The sequence below is a fragment of the Oncorhynchus kisutch genome, linkage group LG25 (genome assembly GCF_002021735.2).
Source record: "Oncorhynchus kisutch isolate 150728-3 linkage group LG25, Okis_V2, whole genome shotgun sequence".
Taxonomy (NCBI): Eukaryota; Metazoa; Chordata; class Actinopteri; order Salmoniformes; family Salmonidae; genus Oncorhynchus; species Oncorhynchus kisutch.
In genome coordinates, this window is record NC_034198.2 from 35,747,661 (window position 1) to 35,773,644 (window position 25,984).

Sequence of the window (25,984 nt, forward strand, 5' to 3'; positions counted from 1 at the left end):
GAAGACCGGGTCAGAACTCTAAACATGTTAGTGTGGTGTTGAAGACCGGGTCTCTAAACATGTTAGTGTTGTGTTGAAGACTGGGTCAGAACTCTAAACATGTTAGTATGGTGTTGAAGACCGGGTCTCTAAACATGTTAGTATGGTGTTGAAGACCGGGTCAGTACTCTAAACATGTTAGTATGGTGTTGAAGACTGGGTCAGTACTCTAAACATGTTAGTATGGTGTTGAAGACCGGGTCAGAACTCTAAACATGTTAGTATTGTGTTGAAGACTGGGTCAGTACTCTAAACATGTTAGTATGGTGTTGAAGACCGGGTCAGAACTCTAAACATGTTAGTATGGTGTTGAAGACCGGGTCAGAACTCTAAACATGTTAGTATGGTGTTGAAGACCGGGTCAGAACTCTAAACATGTTAGTATGGTGTTGAAGACTGGGTCAGAACTCTAAACATGTTAGTGTTGTGTTGAAGACCGGGTCAGTACTCTAAACATGTTAGTATGGTGTTGAAGACTGGGTCAGAACTCTAAACATGTTAGTATGGTGTTGAAGACCGGGTCAGTACTCTAAACATGTTAGTATGGTGTTGAAGACTGGGTCAGAACTCTAAACATGTTAGTATGGTTTGAAGACTGGGTCAGAACTCTAAACATGTTAGTATGGTGTTGAAGACCGGGTCAGAACTCTAAACATGTTAGTGTGGTGTTGAAGACTGGGTCTCTAAACATGTTAGTGTTGTGTTGAAGACCGGGTCTCTAAACATGTTAGTGTTGTGTTGAAGACCGGGTCTCTAAACATGTTAGTATGGTGTTGAAGACTGGGTCAGAACTCTAAACATGTTAGTATGGTGTTGAAGACTGGGTCTCTAAACTTGTTAGTATTGTGTTGAAGACCGGGTCAGAACTCTAAACATGTTAGTGTGGTGTTGAAGACTGGGTCAGAACTCTAAACATGTTAGTGTTGTGTTGAAGACTGGGTCAGAACTCTAAACATGTTAGTATTGTGTTGAAGACCGGGTCAGAACTCTAAACATGTTAGTATTGTGTTGAAGACTGGGTCTCTAAACATGTTAGTATGGTGTTGAAGACTGGGTCAGAACTCTAAACATGTTAGTGTTGTGTTGAAGACTGGGTCAGAACTCTAAACATGTTAGTATGGTGTTGAAGACCGGGTCAGAACTCTAAACATGTTAGTATGGTGTTGAAGACCGGGTCAGAACTCTAAACATGTTAGTATGGTGTTGAAGACCGGGTCAGAACTCTAAACATGTTAGTGTGGTGTTGAAGACCGGGTCTCTAAACATGTTAGTATGGTGTTGAAGACCGGGTCAGTACTCTAAACATGTTAGTATGGTGTTGAAGACCGGGTCAGAACTCTAAACATGTTAGTGTGGTGTTGAAGACCGGGTCTCTAAACATGTTAGTGTTGTGTTGAAGACTGGGTCAGAACTCTAAACATGTTAGTATGGTGTTGAAGACCGGGTCTCTAAACATGTTAGTATGGTGTTGAAGACTGGGTCAGAACTCTAAACATGTTAGTGTGGTGTTGAAGACTGGGTCAGAACTCTAAACATGTTAGTATGGTGTTGAAGACCGGGTCTCTAAACATGTTAGTATGGTGTTGAAGACTGGGTCAGAACTCTAAACATGTTAGTATGGTGTTGAAGACCGGGTCTCTAAACATGTTAGTATGGTGTTGAAGACTGGGTCAGAACTCTAAACATGTTAGTATGGTGTTGAAGACTGGGTCAGAACTCTAAACATGTTAGTATGGTGTTGAAGACCGGGTCTCTAAACATGTTAGTATGGTGTTGAAGACTGGGTCAGAACTCTAAACATGTTAGTATGGTGTTGAAGACCGGGTCTCTAAACATGTTAGTATGGTGTTGAAGACCGGGTCAGAACTCTAAACATGTTAGTGTTGTGTTGAAGACCGGGTCAGAACTCTAAACATGTTAGTGTTGTGTTGAAGACCGGGTCAGAACTCTAAACATGTTAGTATGGTGTTGAAGACCGGGTCTCTAAACATGTTAGTGTTGTGTTGATGTGCATCTTATTCAATCACTGGATTTGCCATCACCCCCAACTTTACTGACTAAATCGGCCCTGGTCAAAAGTAGTGCACTTTATAGGGAATAGTGTGTCATTTGGGATGTATTCCTCATCTTCACCTTATAGCCAATATGGTGCACTATATCTCCTCTAATTTCCTCAATCTGCACAAATCATTGGCAATCAACCATTTAATTAAGTGGAACGAAGGGAAATTCCTTGACAGGAGGAAAATGGAAGTTCAGTAAAAATCATTTGAATGATTAAACCCCATGACATTTACCTTGTGATGATTAAAGCAATTTCACATTAAAAGTAATTGGCAAATGACAGATGCATCCAGGAATATCCTCTTATTATTCCCAGTTCTCCAGTCTCTCTCTCTCTCTCTCTCTGGATTGCGGTGATCAGTCCTTGGTTCCAAATGTTGGGGAATATGCCAGAGCTAAGGATGATGTTAAAGAGTTTAAGTACAGCCAATTGGAATTTTTGGTCTGAATATTTTATCATTTTATTTAGGATACCATCAACACCACCAACGCCTTTTTGGGTTGGAGTGTTTGTATGTTGTCCTGCAGTTCATTCAATGTAATTGGAGAATCCAGTGGGTTCTGGTAGTCTTTAATAGTTGATTCTAAGATGTGTATTTGGTCATGTATGTTTTTGCTGTTTGTTATTTGTTATAGAGCCAATCAGATTGGAGAAGTGGTTTATCCATACATCTCAGTTTTGAATAGATAATTCTTCGTGTTGTTGTTTGTTTGGTGTTTTCCAATTTTCCCAGAAGTGGTTAGAGTCTATGGATTCTTCAATTACATTGAGCTGATTTCTCATGTGCTGTTCCTTCTTTTTCCGTAGTGTATTTCTGTATTGTTTTAGTGATTCACCATGGTGAAGGCGTAGACTCAGGTTTTCTGGGTGTCTATATTTTTAGTTGGACAGGTTTCTCAATTTCTTTCTTAGGTTTTTGCATTCTTCATCAAACCATTTGTCATTGTTGTTCATTTTCTTCTGTTTTCTGTTTGACATTTTTATATTTGATAGGGAAGCTGAGAGGTCAAATATACTGTTTAGGTTTTCACCTTCACTATTACAGTGAAAAGTGTTGTCCAGGAAGTTGTCTAAAAGGGATTGAATTTGTATTTACCTAATGGTTTTTTGGTAATTTTCCACACTACTTTCCTTCCATCTATAGCATTTCTTAATATTATCCAGTTCCTTTGGCTTTGATGCCTCATGATTGAGTATTGCTCTGTTCAAGTAGACTGCAATTTTGCTGGGATCTGATAGGAGAGTCAGTGGGCTGACTGTGAACCCTCTGAGAGACTCTGGGTTGAGGTCAGTGATAAAGTAGTCTCCAGTACTACTGCCAACAGATGAGCTATAGGTGTACCTACCATAGGAGTCCCCTCGAAGCCTACCATTGACTATGTACATACCCAGCGCTGCAGGAGTTGTGACCCGTTATTGTTGGTTATGTTGTCATAGTTGTGCCTAGGGGGGCATATGGGGGAGGGAATGCTGTCACCTCCAGGCAGGTGTTTGTCCCCCTGTGTGCTGAGGGTGTCAGGTTCGTGTCCAGTTCTGGCATTTAGGTCGCCACAGACTAGTACCTGTCCCTGGGCCTGGAAATGCTTGATTTCCCCCTCCAGGATGGAGAAACTGTCTTCATTAAAATATGGGGATTGTAGTGGGGGTATATAGGTAGCACACAGGAGGACATTTTTCTCTGTTAAGATAATTTCCTTTTGAATTTCTAGCCAAATGTAAAATGTTCCTGTTTTGATTAGTTTAATAGAGAGAGTTAGGTCTGCTCAATATCAAATTAGCATGTCCCTTCCCTGTTTCACACCTGGTACTGTAGTTTGGTGGATGGTACTACCAGCTCTCTGTAACCTAGAGGGCAACCAGTGGGTCCATCTCCTCTATACCATGTTTCACACCTGGTACTGTAGTTTGGTGGATGAGACCACCAGCTCTCTGTAACCTAGAGGGCAACCAGTGGGTCTGTCGCCTCTATACCATGTTTCACACCTGGTACTGTAGTTTGGTGGATGGTACTACCAGCTCTCTGTAACCTAGAGGGCAACCAGTGGGTCTGTCTCCTCTATACCATGTTTCACACCTGGTACTGTAGTTTGGTGGATGGTACTACCAGCTCTCTGTAACCTAGAGGGCAACCAGTGGGTCTGTCTCCTCTATACCATGTTTCACACCTGGTACTGTAGTTTGGTGGATGAGACCACCAGCTCTCTGTAACCTAGAGGGCAACCAGTGGGTCTGTCTCCTCTATACCATGTTTCACACCTGGTACTGTAGTTTGGTGGATGAGACCACCAGCTCTCTGTAACCTAGAGGGCAACCAGTGGGTCCATATCCTCTATACCATGTTTCACACCTGGTACTGTAGTTTGGTGGATGGTACTACCAGCTCTCTGTAACCTAGAGGGCAACCAGTGGGTCTGTCTCCTCTATACCATGTTTCACACCTGGTACTGTAGTTTGATGGATGAGACCACCAGCTCTCTGTAACCTAGAGGGCAACCAGTGGGTCCGTCTCCTTTATACCATGTTTCTTGTAGGATGATAGGGGAGGTTTGGAGTGACGTAAAGAATGAGAGAAGGGAGTTGCTGTGCAGTGGGACATTATTATGGGCACAGTGTGCTTTCTATACTATAAGTGTGTCCCCCAAATGACACCCTATTCCCTACATAGTGCACTACTCCTATGGGCCCTGGAGACAAGTAGTGAACTATATAGGGAATAGGGTGCCATTTGGGGGACAAACCTATAGTATAGAAAGCACACTGTGCCCATAATAATGACCCACTGCACACCAAAGGTTCTCTGCTGCTTCTCAAGGTTGCTGTGATGTAATCAGGACTATCTCTGCTGTGATGTGATCAGGACTATCTCTGCTGTGATCAGGACTATCTCTGCTGTGATGTGATCAGGACTATCTCTGCTGTGATGTGATCAGGACTATCTCTGCTGTGATGTGATCAGGACTATCTCTGCTGTGATGTAATCAGGACTATCTCTGCTGTGATGTAATCAGGACTATCTCTGCTGTGATGTAATCAAGACTATCTCTGCTGTGATGTGATCAGGACTATGTGTGAACAGTGTTGTCCCTATGAGTGAAATAGAAACCTGCTATAAACCTTAAGCTACTGTACCATACTGTACAACTTCTCAGCATCAGTAACCTGCTATCAACCTTAAGCTACTGTACAACCTCTCAGCATCAGTAACCTGCTATAAACCTTAAGCTACTGTACACCCTCTCAGCATCAGTAACCTGCTATAAACCTTAAGCTACTGTACAACCTCTCAGCATCAGTAACATGCTATAAACCTTAAGCTACTGTACACCCTCTCAGCATCAGTAACCTGCTATAAACCTTAAGCTACTGTACAACCTCTCAGCATCAGTAACCTGCTATAAACCTTAAGCTACTGTACCATACTGTACAACCTCTCAGCATCAGTAACCTGCTATAAACCTTAAGCTACTGTACAACTTCTCAGCATCAGTAACCTGCTATAAACCTTAAGCTACTGTACAACTTCCCAGCATCAGTAACCTGCTATAAACCTTAAGCTACTGTACCATACTGTACAACCTCTCAGCATCAGTAACCTGCTATAAACCTTAAGCTACTGTACAACCTCTCAGCATCAGTAACCTGCTATAAACCTTAAGCTACTGTACACCCTCTCAGCATCAGTAACCTGCTATAAACCTTAAGCTACTGTACAACTTCTCAGCATCAGTAACCTGCTATACACCTTAAGCTACTGTACCATACTGTTCAACCTCTCAGCATCAGTAACCTGCTATAAACCTTAAGCTACTGTACAACCTCTCAGCATCAGTAACCTGCTATAAACCTTAAGCTACTGTACACCCTCTCAGCATCAGTAACCTGCTATAAACCTTAAGCTACTGTACAACTTCTCAGCATCAGTAACCTGCTATAAACCTTAAGCTACTGTACCATACTGTACAACCTCTCAGCATCAGTAACCTGCTATAAACCTTAAGCTACTGTACAACTTCTCAGCATCAGTAACCTGCTATAAACCTTAAGCTACTGTACAACTTCTCAGCATCAGTAACCTGCTATAAACCTTAAGCTACTGTACCATACTGTACAACCTCTCAGCATCAGTAACCTGCTATAAACCTTAAGCTACTGTACACCCTCTCAGCATCAGTAACCTGCTATAAACCTTAAGCTACTGTACACCCTCTCAGCATCAGTAACCTGCTATAAACTTTAAGCTACTATACAACTTCTCAGCATCAGTAACCTGCTTATAAACCTTAAGCTACTGTACCATACTGTACAACTTCTCAGCATCAGTAACCTGCTATAAACCTTAAGCTACTGTACAACCTCTCAGCATCAGTAACCTGCTATCAACCTTAAGCTACTGTACACCCTCTCAGCATCAGTAACCTGCTATAAACCTTAAGCTACTGTGCTACCTCTCAGCATCAGTAACCTGCTATAAACCTTAAGCTACTGTACAACCTCTCAGCATCAGTAACCTGCTATAAACCTTAAGCTACTGTACACCCTCTCAGCATCAGTAACCTGCTATAAACCTTAAGCTACTGTACAACTTCTCAGCATCAGTAACCTGCTATAAACCTTAAGCTACTGTACCATACTGTACAACCTCTCAGCATCAGTAACCTGCTATAAACCTTAAGCTACTGTACACCCTCTCAGCATCAGTAACCTGCTATAAACCTTCAGCTACTGTACAACTTCTCAGCATCAGTAACCTGCTATAAACCTTAAGCTACTGTACAACTTCTCAGCATCAGTAACCTGCTATAAAACTTAAGCTACTGTACCATACTGTACAACCTCTCAGCATCAGTAACCTGCTATAAACCTTAAGCTACTGTACACCCTCTCAGCATCAGTAACCTGCTATAAACCTTAAGCTACTGTACAACTTCTCAGCATCAGTAACCTGCTTATAAACCTTAAGCTACTGTACCATACTGTACAACTTCTCAGCATCAGTAACCTGCTTTAAACCTTAAGCTACTGTACAACCTCTCAGCATCAGTAACCTGCTATCAACCTTAAGCTACTGTACACCCTCTCAGCATCAGTAACCTGCTATAAACCTTAAGCTACTATGCTACCTCTCAGCATCAGTAACCTGCTATAAACCTTAAGCTACTGTACCATACTGTACAACCTCTCAGCATCAGTAACCTGCTATAAACCTTAAGCTACTGTACAACTTCTCAGCACCAGTAACCTGCTATAAACCTTAAGCTACTGTACAACTTCTCAGCATCAGTAACCTGCTATAAACCTTAAGCTACTGTACCATACTGTACAACCTCTCAGCATCAGTAACCTGCTTTAAACCTTAAGCTACTGTACAACCTCTCAGCATCAGTAACCTGCTATAAACCTTAAGCTACTGTACACCCTCTCAGCATCAGTAACCTGCTATAAACCTTAAGCTACTGTACAACTTCTCAGCATCAGTAACCTGCTATACACCTTAAGCTACTGTACCATACTGTACAACCTCTCAGCATCAGTAACCTGCTATAAACCTTAAGCTACTGTACAACCTCTCAGCATCAGTAACCTGCTATAAACCTTAAGCTACTGTACACCCTCTCAGCATCAGTAACCTGCTATAAACCTTAAGCTACTGTACAACTTCTCAGCATCAGTAACCTGCTATAAACCTTAAGCTACTGTACCATACTGTACAACCTCTCAGCATCAGTAACCTGCTATAAACCTTAAGCTACTGTACACCATCTCAGCATCAGTAACCTGCTATAAACCTTAAGCTACTGTACAACTTCTCAGCATCAGTAACCTGCTATAAACCTTAAGCTACTGTACAACTTCTCAGCATCAGTAACCTGCTATAAACCTTAAGCTACTGTACCATACTGTACAACCTCTCAGCATCAGTAACCTGCTATAAACCTTAAGCTACTGTACACCATCTCAGCATCAGTAACCTGCTATAAACCTTAAGCTACTGTACAACTTCTCAGCATCAGTAACCTGCTATAAACCTTAAGCTACTGTACAACTTCTCAGCATCAGTAACCTGCTATAAACCTTAAGCTACTGTACCATACTGTACAACCTCTCAGCATCAGTAACCTGCTATAAACCTTAAGCTACTGTACAACCTCTCAGCATCAGTAACCTGCTATAAACCTTAAGCTACTGTACACCCTCTCAGCATCAGTAACCTGCTATAAACTTTAAGCTACTATACAACTTCTCAGCATCAGCAACCTGCTTATAAACCTTAAGCTACTGTACCATACTGTACAACTTCTCAGCATCAGTAACCTGCTATAAACCTTAAGCTACTGTACAACCTCTCAGCATCAGTAACCTGCTATCAACCTTAAGCTACTGTACACCCTCTCAGCATCAGTAACCTGCTATAAACCTTAAGCTACTGTGCTACCTCTCAGCATCAGTAACCTGCTATAAACCTTAAGCTACTGTACAACCTCTCAGCATCAGTAACCTGCTATAAACCTTAAGCTACTGTACCATACTGTACAACCTCTCAGCATCAGTAACCTGCTATCAACCTTAAGCTACTGTACAACCTCTCAGCATCAGTAACCTGCTATAAACCTTAAGCTACTGTACACCCTCTCAGCATCAGTAACCTGCTATAAACCTTAAGCTACTGTACACCCTCTCAGCATCAGTAACCTGCTATAAACCTTAAGCTACTGTACAACTTCTCAGCATCAGTAACCTGCTATAAACCTTAAGCTACTGTACCATACTGTACACCCTCTCAGCATCAGTAACCTGCTATAAACCTTAAGCTACTGTACAACTTCTCAGCATCAGTAACCTGCTATAAACCTTAAGCTACTGTACAACTTCTCAGCATCAGTAACCTGCTATAAACCTTAAGCTACTGTACCATACTGTACAACCTCTCAGCATCAGTAACCTGCTATAAACCTTAAGCTACTGTACACCCTCTCAGCATCAGTAACCTGCTATGAACCTTAAGCTACTGTACACCCTCTCAGCATCAGTAACCTGCTATAAACTTTAAGCTACTATACAACTTCTCAGCATCAGTAACCTGCTTATAAACCTTAAGCTACTGTACCATACTGTACAACTTCTCAGCATCAGTAACCTGCTATAAACCTTAAGCTACTGTACAACCTCTCAGCATCAGTAACCTGCTATCAACCTTAAGCTACTGTACACCCTCTCAGCATCAGTAACCTGCTATAAACCTTAAGCTACTGTGCTACCTCTCAGCATCAGTAACCTGCTATAAACCTTAAGCTACTGTACAACCTCTCAGCATCAGTAACCTGCTATAAACCTTAAGCTACTGTACACCCTCTCAGCATCAGTAACCTGCTATAAACCTTAAGCTACTGTTCAACTTCTCAGCATCAGTAACCTGCTATAAACCTTAAGCTACTGTACCATACTGTACAACCTCTCAGCATCAGTAACCTGCTATAAACCTTAAGCTACTGTACACCCTCTCAGCATCAGTAACCTGCTATAAACCTTCAGCTACTGTACAACTTCTCAGCATCAGTAACCTGCTATAAACCTTAAGCTACTGTACAACTTCTCAGCATCAGTAACCTGCTATAAAACTTAAGCTACTGTACCATACTGTACAACCTCTCAGCATCAGTAACCTGCTATAAACCTTAAGCTACTGTACACCCTCTCAGCATCAGTAACCTGCTATAAACCTTAAGCTACTGTACAACTTCTCAGCATCAGTAACCTGCTTATAAACCTTAAGCTACTGTACCATACTGTACAACTTCTCAGCATCAGTAACCTGCTTTAAACCTTAAGCTACTGTACAACCTCTCAGCATCAGTAACCTGCTATCAACCTTAAGCTACTGTACACCCTCTCAGCATCAGTAACCTGCTATAAACCTTAAGCTACTATGCTACCTCTCAGCATCAGTAACCTGCTATAAACCTTAAGCTACTGTACCATACTGTACAACCTCTCAGCATCAGTAACCTGCTATAAACCTTAAGCTACTGTACAACTTCTCAGCACCAGTAACCTGCTATAAACCTTAAGCTACTGTACAACTTCTCAGCATCAGTAACCTGCTATAAACCTTAAGCTACTGTACCATACTGTACAACCTCTCAGCATCAGTAACCTGCTTTAAACCTTAAGCTACTGTACAACCTCTCAGCATCAGTAACCTGCTATAAACCTTAAGCTACTGTACACCCTCTCAGCATCAGTAACCTGCTATAAACCTTAAGCTACTGTACAACTTCTCAGCATCAGTAACCTGCTATACACCTTAAGCTACTGTACCATACTGTACAACCTCTCAGCATCAGTAACCTGCTATAAACCTTAAGCTACTGTACAACCTCTCAGCATCAGTAACCTGCTATAAACCTTAAGCTACTGTACACCCTCTCAGCATCAGTAACCTGCTATAAACCTTAAGCTACTGTACAACTTCTCAGCATCAGTAACCTGCTATAAACCTTAAGCTACTGTACCATACTGTACAACCTCTCAGCATCAGTAACCTGCTATAAACCTTAAGCTACTGTACACCATCTCAGCATCAGTAACCTGCTATAAACCTTAAGCTACTGTACAACTTCTCAGCATCAGTAACCTGCTATAAACCTTAAGCTACTGTACAACTTCTCAGCATCAGTAACCTGCTATAAACCTTAAGCTACTGTACCATACTGTACAACCTCTCAGCATCAGTAACCTGCTATAAACCTTAAGCTACTGTACAACCTCTCAGCATCAGTAACCTGCTATAAACCTTAAGCTACTGTACACCCTCTCAGCATCAGTAACCTGCTATAAACTTTAAGCTACTATACAACTTCTCAGCATCAGCAACCTGCTTATAAACCTTAAGCTACTGTACCATACTGTACAACTTCTCAGCATCAGTAACCTGCTATAAACCTTAAGCTACTGTACAACCTCTCAGCATCAGTAACCTGCTATCAACCTTAAGCTACTGTACACCCTCTCAGCATCAGTAACCTGCTATAAACCTTAAGCTACTGTGCTACCTCTCAGCATCAGTAACCTGCTATAAACCTTAAGCTACTGTACAACCTCTCAGCATCAGTAACCTGCTATAAACCTTAAGCTACTGTACCATACTGTACAACCTCTCAGCATCAGTAACCTGCTATCAACCTTAAGCTACTGTACAACCTCTCAGCATCAGTAACCTGCTATAAACCTTAAGCTACTGTACACCCTCTCAGCATCAGTAACCTGCTATAAACCTTAAGCTACTGTACACCCTCTCAGCATCAGTAACCTGCTATAAACCTTAAGCTACTGTACAACTTCTCAGCATCAGTAACCTGCTATAAACCTTAAGCTACTGTACCATACTGTACAATCTCTCAGCATCAGTAACCTGCTATATACCTTAAGCTACTGTACACCATCTCAGCATCAGTAACCTGCTATAAACCTTAAGCTACTGTACAACTTCTCAGCATCAGTAACCTGCTATAAACCTTAAGCTACTGTACAACTTCTCAGCATCAGTAACCTGCTATAAACCTTAAGCTACTGTACCATACTGTACAACCTCTCAGCATCAGTAACCTGCTATAAACCTTAAGCTACTGTACAACTTCTCAGCATCAGTAACCTGCTATAAACCTTAAGCTACTGTACAACTTCTCAGCATCAGTAACCTGCTATAAACCTTAAGCTACTATACCATACTGTACAACCTCTCAGCATCAGTAACCTGCTTTAAACCTTAAGCTACTGTACAACCTCTCAGCATCAGTAACCTGCTATAAACCTTAAGCTACTGTACACCCTCTCAGCATCAGTAACCTGCTATAAACCTTAAGCTACTGTACAACTTCTCAGCATCAGTAACCTGCTATACACCTTAAGCTACTGTACCATACTGTACAACCTCTCAGCATCAGTAACCTGCTATAAACCTTAAGCTACTGTACAACCTCTCAGCATCAGTAACCTGCTATAAACCTTAAGCTACTGTACACCCTCTCAGCATCAGTAACCTGCTATAAACCTTAAGCTACTGTACAACTTCTCAGCATCAGTAACCTGCTATAAACCTTAAGCTACTGTACCATACTGTACAACCTCTCAGCATCAGTAACCTGCTATAAACCTTAAGCTACTGTACACCATCTCAGCATCAGTAACCTGCTATAAACCTTAAGCTACTGTACAACTTCTCAGCATCAGTAACCTGCTATAAACCTTAAGCTACTGTACAACTTCTCAGCATCAGTAACCTGCTATAAACCTTAAGCTACTGTACCATACTGTACAACCTCTCAGCATCAGTAACCTGCTATAAACCTTAAGCTACTGTACACCATCTCAGCATCAGTAACCTGCTATAAACCTTAAGCTACTGTACAACTTCTCAGCATCAGTAACCTGCTATAAACCTTAAGCTACTGTACAACTTCTCAGCATCAGTAACCTGCTATAAACCTTAAGCTACTGTACCATACTGTACAACCTCTCAGCATCAGTAACCTGCTATAAACCTTAAGCTACTGTACAACCTCTCAGCATCAGTAACCTGCTATAAACCTTAAGCTACTGTACACCCTCTCAGCATCAGTAACCTGCTATAAACTTTAAGCTACTATACAACTTCTCAGCATCAGCAACCTGCTTATAAACCTTAAGCTACTGTACCATACTGTACAACTTCTCAGCATCAGTAACCTGCTATAAACCTTAAGCTACTGTACAACCTCTCAGCATCAGTAACCTGCTATCAACCTTAAGCTACTGTACACCCTCTCAGCATCAGTAACCTGCTATAAACCTTAAGCTACTGTGCTACCTCTCAGCATCAGTAACCTGCTATAAACCTTAAGCTACTGTACAACCTCTCAGCATCAGTAACCTGCTATAAACCTTAAGCTACTGTACCATACTGTACAACCTCTCAGCATCAGTAACCTGCTATCAACCTTAAGCTACTGTACAACCTCTCAGCATCAGTAACCTGCTATAAACCTTAAGCTACTGTACACCCTCTCAGCATCAGTAACCTGCTATAAACCTTAAGCTACTGTACACCCTCTCAGCATCAGTAACCTGCTATAAACCTTAAGCTACTGTACAACTTCTCAGCATCAGTAACCTGCTATAAACCTTAAGCTACTGTACCATACTGTACAATCTCTCAGCATCAGTAACCTGCTATATACCTTAAGCTACTGTACACCATCTCAGCATCAGTAACCTGCTATAAACCTTAAGCTACTGTACAACTTCTCAGCATCAGTAACCTGCTATAAACCTTAAGCTACTGTACAACTTCTCAGCATCAGTAACCTGCTATAAACCTTAAGCTACTGTACCATACTGTACAACCTCTCAGCATCAGTAACCTGCTATAAACCTTAAGCTACTGTACACCATCTCAGCATCAGTAACCTGCTATAAACCTTAAGCTACTGTACAACTTCTCAGCATCAGTAACCTGCTATAAACCTTAAGCTACTGTACAACTTCTCAGCATCAGTAACCTGCTATAAACCTTAAGCTACTGTACCATACTGTACAACCTCTCAGCATCAGTAACCTGCTATAAACCTTAAGCTACTGTACACCCTCTCAGCATCAGTAACCTGCTATAAACCTTAAGCTACTGTACACCCTCTCAGCATCACTAACCTGCTATAAACTTTAAGCTACTATACAACTTCTCAGCATCAGTAACCTGCTTATAAACCTTAAGCTACTGTACCATACTGTACAATTTCTCAGCATCAGTAACCTGCTATAAACCTTAAGCTACTGTACAACCTCTCAGCATCAGTAACCTGCTATCAACCTTAAGCTACTGTACACCCTCTCAGCATCAGTAACCTGCTATAAACCTTAAGCTACTGTGCTACCTCTCAGCATCAGTAACCTGCTATAAACCTTAAGCTACTGTACACCCCTCTCAGCATCAGTAACCTGCTATAAACCTTAAGCTACTGTACCATACTGTACAACCTCTCAGCATCAGTAACCTGCTATCAACCTTAAGCTACTATACAACCTCTCAGCATCAGTAACCTGCTATAAACCTTAAGCTACTGTACACCCTCTCAGCATCAGTAACCTGCTATAAACCTTAAGCTACTGTACACCCTCTCAGCATCAGTAACCTGCTATAAACCTTAAGCTACTGTACACCCTCTCAGCATCAGTAACCTGCTATAAACCTTAAGCTACTGTACAACTTCTCAGCATCAGTAACCTGCTATAAACCTTAAGCTACTGTACCATACTGTACAACCTCTCAGCATCAGTAACCTGCTATAAACCTTAAGCTACTGTACACCCTCTCAGCATCAGTAACCTGCTATAAACCTTAAGCTACTGTACAACTTCTCAGCATCAGTAACCTGCTATAAACCTTAAGCTACTGTACAACTTCTCAGCATCAGTAACCTGCTATAAACCTTAAGCTACTGTACCATACTGTACAACCTCTCAGCATCAGTAACCTGCTATAAACCTTAAGCTACTGTACAACCTCTCAGCATCAGTAACCTGCTATAAACCTTAAGCTACTGTACACCCTCTCAGCATCAGTAACCTGCTATAAACCTTAAGCTACTGTACAACTTCTCAGCATCAGTAACCTGCTATACACCTTAAGCTACTGTACCATACTGTACAACCTCTCAGCATCAGTAACCTGCTATAAACCTTAAGCTACTGTACAACCTCTCAGCATCAGTAACCTGCTATAAACCTTAAGCTACTGTACACCCTCTCAGCATCAGTAACCTGCTATAAACCTTAAGCTACTGTACAACTTCTCAGCATCAGTAACCTGCTATAAACCTTAAGCTACTGTACCATACTGTACAACCTCTCAGCATCAGTAACCTGCTATAAACCTTAAGCTACTGTACACCATCTCAGCATCAGTAACCTGCTATAAACCTTAAGCTACTGTACAACTTCTCAGCATCAGTAACCTGCTATAAACCTTAAGCTACTGTACAACTTCTCAGCATCAGTAACCTGCTATAAACCTTAAGCTACTGTACCATACTGTACAAACCTCTCAGCATCAGTAACCTGCTATAAACCTTAAGCTACTGTACACCCTCTCAGCATCAGTAACCTGCTATAAACCTTAAGCTACTGTACAACTTCTCAGCATCAGTAACCTGCTTATAAACCTTAAGCTACTGTACCATACTGGACAACTTCTCAGCATCAGTAACCTGCTATAAACCTTAAGCTACTGTACAACCTCTCAGCATCAGTAACCTGCTATCAACCTTAAGCTACTGTACACCCTCTCAGCATCAGTAACCTGCTATAAACCTTAAGCTACTGTGCTACCTCTCAGCATCAGTAACCTGCTATAAACCTTAAGCTACTGTACACCCTCTCAGCATCAGTAACCTGCTATAAACCTTAAGCTACTGTACCATACTGTACAACCTCTCAGCATCAGTAACCTGCTATCAACCTTGAGCTACTGTACAACCTCTCAGCATCAGTAACCTGCTATAAACCTTAAGCTACTGTACACCCTCTCAGCATCAGTAACCTGCTATAAACCTTAAGCTACTGTACACCCTCTCAGCATCAGTAACCTGCTATAAACCTTAAGCTACTGTACAACTTCTCAGCATCAGTAACCTGCTATAAACCTTAAGCTACTGTACCATACTGTACAACCTCTCAGCATCAGTAACCTGCTATAAACCTTAAGCTACTGTACACCCTCTCAGCATCAGTAACCTGCTATAAACCTTAAGCTACTGTACAACTTCTCAGCATCAGTAACCTGCTATAAACCTTAAGCTACTGTACAACTTCTCAGCATCAGTAACCTGCTATAAACCTTAAGCTACTGTACCATACTGTACAACCTCTCAGCATCAGTAACCTGCTATAAACCTTAAGCTACTGTACACCCTCTCAGCATCAGTAACCTGCTATAAACCTTAAGCTACTGTACAACTTCTCAGCATCAGTAACCTGCTTATAAACCTTAAGCTACTGTACCATACTGTACAACTTCTCAGCATCAGTAACCTGCTATAAACCTTAAGCTACTGTACAACCTCTCAGCATCAGTAACCTGCTATAAACCTTAAGCTACTATGCTACCTCTCAGCATCAGTAACCTGCTATAAACCTTAAGCTACTGTACAACCTCTCAGCATCAGTAACATGCTATAAACCTTTAGCTACTGTACCATACTGTACAACCTCTCAGCATCAGCAACCTGCTATAAACCTTAAGCTACTGTACAACCTCTCAGCATCAGTAACCTGCTATAAACCTTTATAAGCTACTGTACAACCTCTCAGCATCAGTAACCTGCTATAAACCTTAAGCTACTGTACAACCTCTCAGCATCAGTAACCTGCTATAAACCTTAAGCTACTGTACACCCTCTCAGCATCAGTAACCTGCTATAAACCTTAAGCTACTGTACAACCTCTCAGCATCAGTAGCCAGTGGTCACGTGATGTTCATGGTTCTCTACCTGTATCTTTGCATCTATTCAATGCTTCAAACACTCTTGAAGCTTTGTAATAATCTGTGCCAGTACCACGGTTTGTGTCGGACTGGGTAAGGCTGAGGACAAAACACTTCCATGTGATGTCATTTTTATTCTCTATGGACACTCTCTCTCCCCCTCAAGACACTCTCTCTCCCCCTGCAGACACTCTCTCTCCCCCTCCAGACACTCTCCCTCCCCCTCCAGACACTCTCTCTCCCCCTCCAGACACTCTCCCTCCCCCTCCAGACACTCTCTCTCCCCCTCCAGACACTCTCCCTCCCTCTCCAGACACTCTCTCTCCCCCTCCAGACACTCTCTCTCCCCCTCCAGACACTCTCTCTCCCCTCCAGACACTCTCCCTCACCCTCCAGACACTCTCCCTCACCCTCCAGACACTCTCTCCCCCCCTCCAGACACTCTCTCTCCCCCTCCAGACACTCTCTCTCCCCCTCCAGACACTCTCTCTCCCCTCCAGACACTCTCCCTCCCCCTCCAGACACTCTCTCTCCCCCTCCAGACACTCTCTCTCCCCCTCCAGACACTCTCTCTCCCCCTCCAGACACTCTCTCTCTCCCTCCAGACACTCTCCCTCACCCTCCAGGACACTCTCTCTCCCCCTCCAGACACTCTCTCTCCCCCTCCAACACTCTCTCTCCCCCTCCAGACACTCTCCCTCCCCCTCCAGACACTCTCTCTCCCCCTCCAGACACTCTCTCTCCCCCTCCAGACACTCTCTCTCCCCCTCCAGACACTCTCTCTCCCCCTCCAGACACTGTCTCTCCCAGACACTCTCTCTCCCCCTCCAGACACTCTCTCTCCCCCTCCAGACACTCTCTCTCCACTGCAGACACTCTCTCTCCCCCTCCAGACACTCTCTCTCCCCCTCCAGACACTCTCTCTCCCCCTCCAGACACTCTCTCTCCCCCTCCAGACACTCTCTCTCCACTGCAGACACTCTCTCTCCCCCTCCAGACACTCTCTCTCCCCCTCCAGACACTCTCTCTCCCCCTCCAGACACTCTCTCTCCACTGCAGACACTCTCTCTCCCCCTCCAGACACTCTCTCTCCCCCTCCAGACACTCTCTCTCCCCCTCCAGACACTCTCTCTCCCCCTCCAGACACTCTCTCTCCCCCTCCAGACACTCTCTCTCCACTGCAGACACTCTCTCTCCCCCTCCAGACACTCTCTCTCCCCCTCCAGACACTCTCTCTCCCCCTCCAGACACTCTCTCTCCACTGCAGACACTCTCTCTCCCCTCCAGACACTCTCTCTCCCCCTCCAGACACTCTCTCTCCCCCTCCAGACACTCTCTCTCCCCCTCCAGACACTCTCTCTCCCCTCCAGACACTCTCTCTCCACTGCAGACTCTCTCTCCCCCTCCAGACACTCTCTCTCCACTGCAGACACTCTCTCTCCCCCTCCAGACACTCTCTCTCCCCCTCCAGACACTCTCTCTCCCCCTCCAGACACTCTCTCTCCCCCTCCAGACACTCTCTCTCCACTGCAGACACTCTCTCTCCCCCTCCAGACACTCTCTCTCCCCCTCACAGACACTCTCTCTCCCCCTCCAGACACTCTCTCTCCCCCTCCAGACACTCTCTCTCCCCCTCCAGACACTCTCTCTCTCCCTCCAGACACTCTCCCTCACCCTCCAGACACTCTCTCTCCCCCTCCAGACACTCTCTCTCCCCTCCAGACACTCTCTCTCCCCCTCCAGACACTCTCCCTCCCCCTCCAGACACTCTCTCTCCCCCCTCCAGACACTCTCTCTCCCCCTCCAGACACTCTCTCTCCCCCTCCAGACACTCTCTCTCCCCCTCCAGACACTGTCTCTCCCAGACACTCTCTCTCCCCCTCCAGACACTCTCTCTCCCCCTCCAGACACTCTCTCTCCCCCTCCAGACACTCTCTCTCCCCCTCCAGACACTCTCTCTCCACTGCAGACACTCTCTCTCCCCCTCCAGACACTCTCTCTCCCCCTCCAGACACTCTCTCTCCCCCTCCAGACACTCTCTCTCCCCCTCCAGACACTCTCTCTCCACTGCAGACACTCTCTCTCCCCCTCCAGACACTCTCTCTCCCCTCCAGACACTCTCTCTCCCCCTCCAGACACTCTCTCTCCCCCTCCAGACACTCTCTCTCCACTGCAGACACTCTCTCTCCCCCTCCAGACACTCTCTCTCCCCCTCCAGACACTCTCTCTCCCCCTCCAGACACTCTCTCTCCCCCTCCAAGACACTCTCTCTCCACTGCAGACTCTCTCTCCCCCTCCAGACACTCTCTCTCCACTGCAGACACTCTCTCTCCCCCTCCAGACACTCTCTCTCCCCCTCCAGACACTCTCTCTCCCCCTCCAGACACTCTCTCTCCCCCTCCAGACACTCTCTCTCCACTGCAGACACTCTCTCTCCCCCTCCAGACACTCTCTCTCCCCCTCCAGACACTCTCTCTCCCCTCCAGACACTCTCTCTCTCCCCCTCCAGACACTCTCTCTCCCCCTCCAGACACTCTCTCTCCCCCTCCAGACACTCTCTCTCCCCCTCCAGACACTCTCTCTCCCCCTCCAGATCAGACACTCTCTCTCCCCCTCCAGACACTCTCTCTCCCCCTCCAGACACTCTCTCTCCACTGCAGACACTCTCTCTACCCCTCCAGACACTCTCTCTCCCCCTCCAGACACTCTCTCTCCCCCTCCAGACACTCTCTCTCCCCCTCCAGACACTCTCTCTCCACTGCAGACTCTCTCTCCCCCTCCAGACACTCTCTCTCCACTGCAGACTCTCTCTCCCCCTCCAGACACTCTCTCTCCACTGCAGACTCTCTCTCCCCCTCCAGACACTCTCTCTCCACTGCAGACACTCTCTCTCCCCCTCCAGACACTCTCTCTCCCCCTCCAGACACTCCCTCTCCCCCTCCAGACACTCTCTCTCCACTGCAGACACTCTCTCTCCCCCTCCAGACACTCTCTCTCCACTGCAGACACTCTCTCTCCCCCTCCAGACACTCTCCCTCCCCCTCCAGACACTCTCTCTCCCCCTCCAGACACTCTCTCTCCACTGCAGACACTCTCTCCCCCTCCAGACACTCTCTCCCCCTCCAGACACTCTCTCCCCCTCCAGACACTCTCTCTCCCCCTCCAGACACTCTCTCTCCACTGCAGACACTCTCTCCCCCTCCTACAACATTTCTATGTTCTGTAACTGTTATACACAGCGACTATGTGACTCTCTGTGTCTCTCTCCTCCCAGCAGCTGGATGAGAATCTTTATATTAGAACTGTCATTTGTAGTATGTATATAATGAGTGGGCTTTGTTCTCTATTGCAGCGGCTGAATGAGAATCTTTACAACTATGATAATCAACTATAACTAACTATAATAACTATGATAATCAACTATAACTAACTATAATAACTATGATAATCAACTATAACTAACTATGATATCTATGATAATCAACTATAACTAACTATAATAACTATGATAATCAACTATAACGAACTATAATAACTATGATAATCAACTATAACGAACTATAATAACTATGATAATCAACTATAACGAACTATAATAACTATGATAATCAACCATAACTAACTATAATAAATATGATAATCAACTATAACTAACTATAATAACTATGATAATCAACTATAACTAACTATAATAACTATGATAATCAACTATAACTAACTATAATAACTATGATAATCAACTATAACGAACTATAATAACTATGATAATCAACTATAACGAACTATAATAACTATGATAATCAACTAACTATAATAACTATGATAATCAACTAACTATAATAACTATGATAATCAACGAACTATAATAACTATGATAATCAACTAACTATAATAACTATGATGCATGTATAATGATGTTTTCTTCTCTATTGCAGCAGCTGGATGAGATGTGGCAGGAGCTGCGTTGGATCACTGATGCCCTGCAGTATGCCCGCTACAAGCATCCCAGTGGCGGTGTGCCCATCACCAGCCTGGTCAATGCCAGCAAGCCTGAGTCAGACCAGGGGGCACAGAAGAGTGACTCAGCATCCTCTACCATGGACTACCTACCCACACCATCACCCTCACCTGAGCTACGACCCAGGAAGGCTGCTAGTGGTGAGGAGAATGACACACGCACGCACGCACACACACACACACACACACACACACACACACACACACACACACACACACACACACCATCTTGGCTGTCCATCGAAGATGATGATGAAGATGCTCCTCTTGTGGATGGGGGGTAGGGAGGGGTGTGTTAGCACTTCAAGACAGACACACTCACATCTCTACATACGGTGCATACAACAACAACAACAACAACAACAACAACAACAACAACAACAACAAATCACCCTCACTCTCCACATAGTGGAAATACGTCAGGGATGGCCTTTATCTTTATGCTAAACACATACCCCCACTCTACAATCATAGCTTGTTCTGTGTCTGTGTGCAACACTGTCTTGTACATGGACTGTATGTGTCCACTGGGCACACACTGGTTGAATCAATGTTGTTTCCATGTAATTTCAATGAAATTTACGTTGAACCAACGTGGAATAGACATTGAATTGACCTCTGTGCCCAATGGGTTGTTTCTGACCCGTCTGTCTGTCTGTCTACTTCCTCCCTCAGACTCCCAACTGGGGTCAGATGAGGACGGTTGTTCAGAGGTGTTCCTGCCAACAGACAGCGACTATGACTCCAGCGAGGCCTTGTCCCCCCGTGAGCTGGACCTGCTATACTCTTCCCAACAGGACCTATCCCAGCAGGCTGTGCACGCCCTGGGAGGCAGCGCTCCCGACGTACTGCAGATACACGAACTAAGGTACAATAACGACCTTTAACCCCTGACCCTGATGTACTGCAGATACCCAAACTAAGGTACAATAACGACCTCTAACCCTGACCCCGACGTACTGCAGATACATAAGCTCAGGTACCACCTTTGACCCCTGACCCTGACGTACTGCGGATACACAAACTAAGGTACAATAACGACCTCTAACCCTGACCCTGACGTACTGTAGATACACAAACTAAGGTACAATAACGACCTCTAACCCTGACCCGACGTACTGCAGATACACAAGCTCAGGTACCACCTTTAACCCCTGACCCTGACGTACTGCGGATACACGAACTAAGGTACAATAACGACCTCTAACCCTGACCCTGACGTACTGCAGATACACAAACTAAGGTACATTGACGACCTCTAACCCTGACCCCGATGTACTGCAGATACACAAGCTCAGGTATGAGAACAACCTTGTAAGAATATTTTAAGATAATACACAACACAGAGGACTAGAGGTAAATAGGGAATTAACGATCAATGGAAATAGCTGTTTTTCAGTTCAACATCTGATTAAAATCTGTGTAGGGGTTTCAGTCCTGGACTCATAGCTACGTGGCAAGATCTCATTGGTCTGAATCGTCTATACATTGAGCCTGAAACAGGACACTTGTTATTTGACCATTGGCCCAATTTGACTGCAAGGAACTCTAATTGGTCAACCACAGACTAGGGTTGGGGGTTATAAATTACATCCTGTCACTTTGTTCTGTGGAGAATCATTTAGGACCTGGAAGAAGGAAAATTGACCATCTACTTCCCAGCGTAACATCTATGATTTGTTATTTTTGAATAAACCTATTTGTCTCCCCCTGATTTGCTTTGGGGTCTGTGTTATTCAAGAATAACATCAGCTGCTAACAACCTCTAACCGTGACCCTGACATACTGCAGATACACAAGCTCAGGAAGAGAATGACCTCTAACCCCTGACCCTGTAATACTGCAGATAGACAAGCTCAGATGTGTCCCTGTCCCCCTCACTCTCCAAAGATGTGTCCCTGTCCCCCTCACTCTCCAAAGATGTGTCCCTGTCCCCCACTCTCCAAAGATGTGTCCCTGTCCCCCACTCTCCAAAGATGTGTCCCTGTCCCCCACTCTCCAAAGATGTGTCCCTGTCCCCCACTCTCCAAAGATGTGTCCCTGTCCCCCACTCTCCAAAGATGTGTCCCTGTCCTCCACTCTCCAAAGATGTGTCCCTGTCCCCCACTCTCCAAAGATGTGTCCCTGTCCCCCACTCTCCAAAGATGTGTCCCTGTCCCCCTCACTCTCCAAAGATGTGTCCCTGTCCCCCACTCTCCAAAGATGTGTCCCTGTCCCCCACTCTCCAAAGATGTGTCCCTGTCCCCCACTCTCTTTTCCTCTATAATCTAATGTGTTGTCTTTTTGACAGAGCCTTGAATATAACCTAATGGATCTTTTTTTTCCCTTTCCAGGTACAGAATCTGCCATCCCAAAGACCTCCCTCTCTCCCCCGCCTTCCCCCTCTCCCCAGGCCCACTCCTCTCCCCCGCCTTCCCCCTATCCTCAGCCCCACCCTTCTCCCCTGCCCTCATTCTCCCCAAGACCACCCTTTCTTGCACCAAAATCCTGGAGGGTCTCTCCCTCTCCAAGACAACCCAGGACCAGCACTCCTCCACCCCCCTGCGGCCCCTAGCCAACCCCCCAACCAAGCGGAAGTTGCTGTCCAGAAGCCACGGGGCCGCTGGGCCCCAGCACTGGTTGAAGAGCTACAGCGACAGCCACACTGGGTCCCTGTCTGAGGGGGTCTATACCAGGCAGAAGGACCCAGACCTGCCCCTGGATCTCCCATCCCCTCAGGGGGAGACATACGTTAGTCATGCTTCCTGTGTCCTGGAGGGCAGTGGGGTGGGGCAGAGGGAGCCCAGGCCCCATGTCAGGAGGATCTTTGTGGAACCGTGTAAGGAAACATCGCTTGAGAACAGGGGCTGGGGAGAGGAGGAGAGAGGGATGGAGGGACGGAGGGAGAGAGGGGCAGGGGTGATGGTGGTTGTCACAGAGGAGGGGTCAGGAGAGGAGGCATCTGAAGGAGCAACAGCCCAGGATGTGGACTCAGACGACCAAACGAACACACAGGTGTCAGAGATCCTCAGCAGCACGCTCTAGGGATTGGATGATAATCAGTAACACGCTCTAGGGATTGGATGATAATCAGTAACACGCTCTAGGATTGGATGATAATCAGTAACACACTCTAGGGATTGGATGATAATCAGTAACACGCTCTAGGGATTGGATGATAATCAGTAACACGCTCTAGGATTGGATGATAATCAGTAACACGCTCTAGGATTGGATGATAATCAGTAACACACTCTAGGGATTGGATGATAATCAGTAACACACTCTAGGATTGGATGATAATCAGTAACACACTCTAGGATTGGATGATAATCAGTAACACACTCTAGGATTGGATGATAATCAGTAACACACTCTAGGATTGGATGATAATCAGTAACACGCTCTAGGATTGGATGATGGTTTGGCATGGTGCTCCAGGGTCTGGATGCACCAGTTGGGCATAACAAAGGTAATGCACGTTCATGAGATTTGATGCTTCAAAATGATGGTTGCTAGGCAGCACCCGTTCGTAGGCTGTTCCCATCCTCGTGGTGGTTTTAAACTTACCTTCACTTCGCAAAGCCCACCACTATGCATGTTTTCTTAACCAGAACAGGTTGGATCCATAAAGAATCACTGTGGGAATAGATATCACACATTTAGCATGTTATAATGTAACATAAATCAAGTGTATTATTTTGCTATTGACTCACGCTTAGGCAACTCCAAAAGCCTGCGCAGGTTGTACAATATGAACACGAGACTCATATCCTTTTGAAAATATAGGTCGCTATCATGATGAAGAGAGTCCCAATTTAACCCAACGCCTGCTCCCTACTAGATGTAGAGTCTATGCCCAGTCATAGCTCATAGAAGGGCGTACGACCAGGTGGTGCAACAGGTATCATTTTGAGAGCCGGCGTACAGTGCGTTTTATGTTGGGTGTAGATTAACGATCCACTTACAACCCGGTGCAACCGGCCCCAGGATTGGACGATGCTCAGGTAAAAAGTCTAGCATTGGCCCATGTTCAGTAACACACTCTAGCATTTGACAGTGGTTCAGTAACGACCTCCAGGATTGGACGACGGCTCAGCAACATGTTCTTGGAGTGAACGATACTGAGTAACAAGCTTTTGAACGATTGGACAATGGATAATTGATGACATTTGGATGGGGCACTATAATTTTGGAACGTTGCAAACAAAACGTATCCCTCCGCAGTGTATCCAAACGGCCACCTTTCCCTGTCTGTTTCTGCCTCCGTGTGTGTTTGTGTGGGCCTCGTTCCTTCTGTCATCACTTTCTCTCTGTCCTTCATATCCCTGTGGACAGGCATGCTGAACTGACTCTGAGCTCGTGGACGTTTGTAGCTCACAGACGGGACAATCCTTGCTCTCTCTGTACAATGTACTAGAGACTCAAGTTGCTGGCCAACTGTCTGAACTGTAGAACTCAGAACCAAGCCAAGGCTCCAACTGTTATGACCTATAACCAATGCAACATGAACTAAAGCACTGCTTTACCTTTGCACTTGAATCTGTGTTGATGGCCGCAAGATCTCGGAGTTGCTATTTCAATTGATGGGTATTCGTGGTACATTTGTCGATTTACATATTAGATACAAGCCTTGTGTTTCTCTACACAGCAAATTGGCCAGTGTTAACTAGTGTTGCTTTTTCAGTGTAGCGTTTCCAGTGTTGATTCAGTAGTTAAATATAGCACTGTAAATATTTAAAGAACCACAGTGTTGGTGTTAAATAACCAGAGTTGAACCAAAACCTCTGCCATCATTATCATATTTCCCAGCATGCTCTATTGCAGGTTGAATTTTAGAATTGTTTGTTTAAATATCTATGTTTTTTTGCATGCACATTGATTAATTGATGTTATTCTACTTAAAGGGCTCAGTGCAGTCCAGTATTTTATTTATATTTCCACTCTATGAGGCTGGAATAATACTGTGAAATTGTGAAAATTATGAAAATGCCCTTTTAGTGTAAGAGCTGTTTGAAAAGACGCCTGTAATTTCAGCCTGTTTTAGTGGAATGGGGCTGTAAATGAACTAATAGACCAATAAGAGAGTTCCAAACCTCTCTGCCATTGAGTTAATAGACCAATAAGAGAGTTCCAAATCTCTCTGCCATTGAGTTAATAGACCAATAAGAGAGTTCCAAATCTCTCTGCCATTGAGTTAATAGACCAATAAGAGAGTTCCAAACCTCTCTGCCATTGAGTTAATAGACCAATAAGAGAGTTCCAAATCTCTCTGCCATTGAGTTAATAGACCAATAAGAGAGTTCCAAACCTCTCTGCCATTGAGTTAATAGACCAATAAGAGAGCTCCAAACTACCTTGTCAATAATGTC

The 25,984-nt window shown here is 44.6% G+C and overlaps 1 protein-coding gene across 1 annotated transcript in view; it reads left to right on the forward strand.

The window, feature by feature from the left end:
- LOC109885049 (ankyrin repeat and fibronectin type-III domain-containing protein 1-like) overlaps positions 1–25,758 on the forward strand; it is a 112,510-nt gene extending 86,752 nt beyond the window's left edge. Inside the window, 3 exon segments of the mRNA XM_031804548.1 lie at positions 20,552–20,774; positions 21,309–21,501; positions 22,967–25,758. Coding sequence (XP_031660408.1) covers positions 20,552–20,774; positions 21,309–21,501; positions 22,967–23,657 — 1,107 coding nt within the window. The 3' untranslated portion in view covers positions 23,658–25,758.
- Positions 25,759–25,984: the final 226 nt, after the last annotated feature.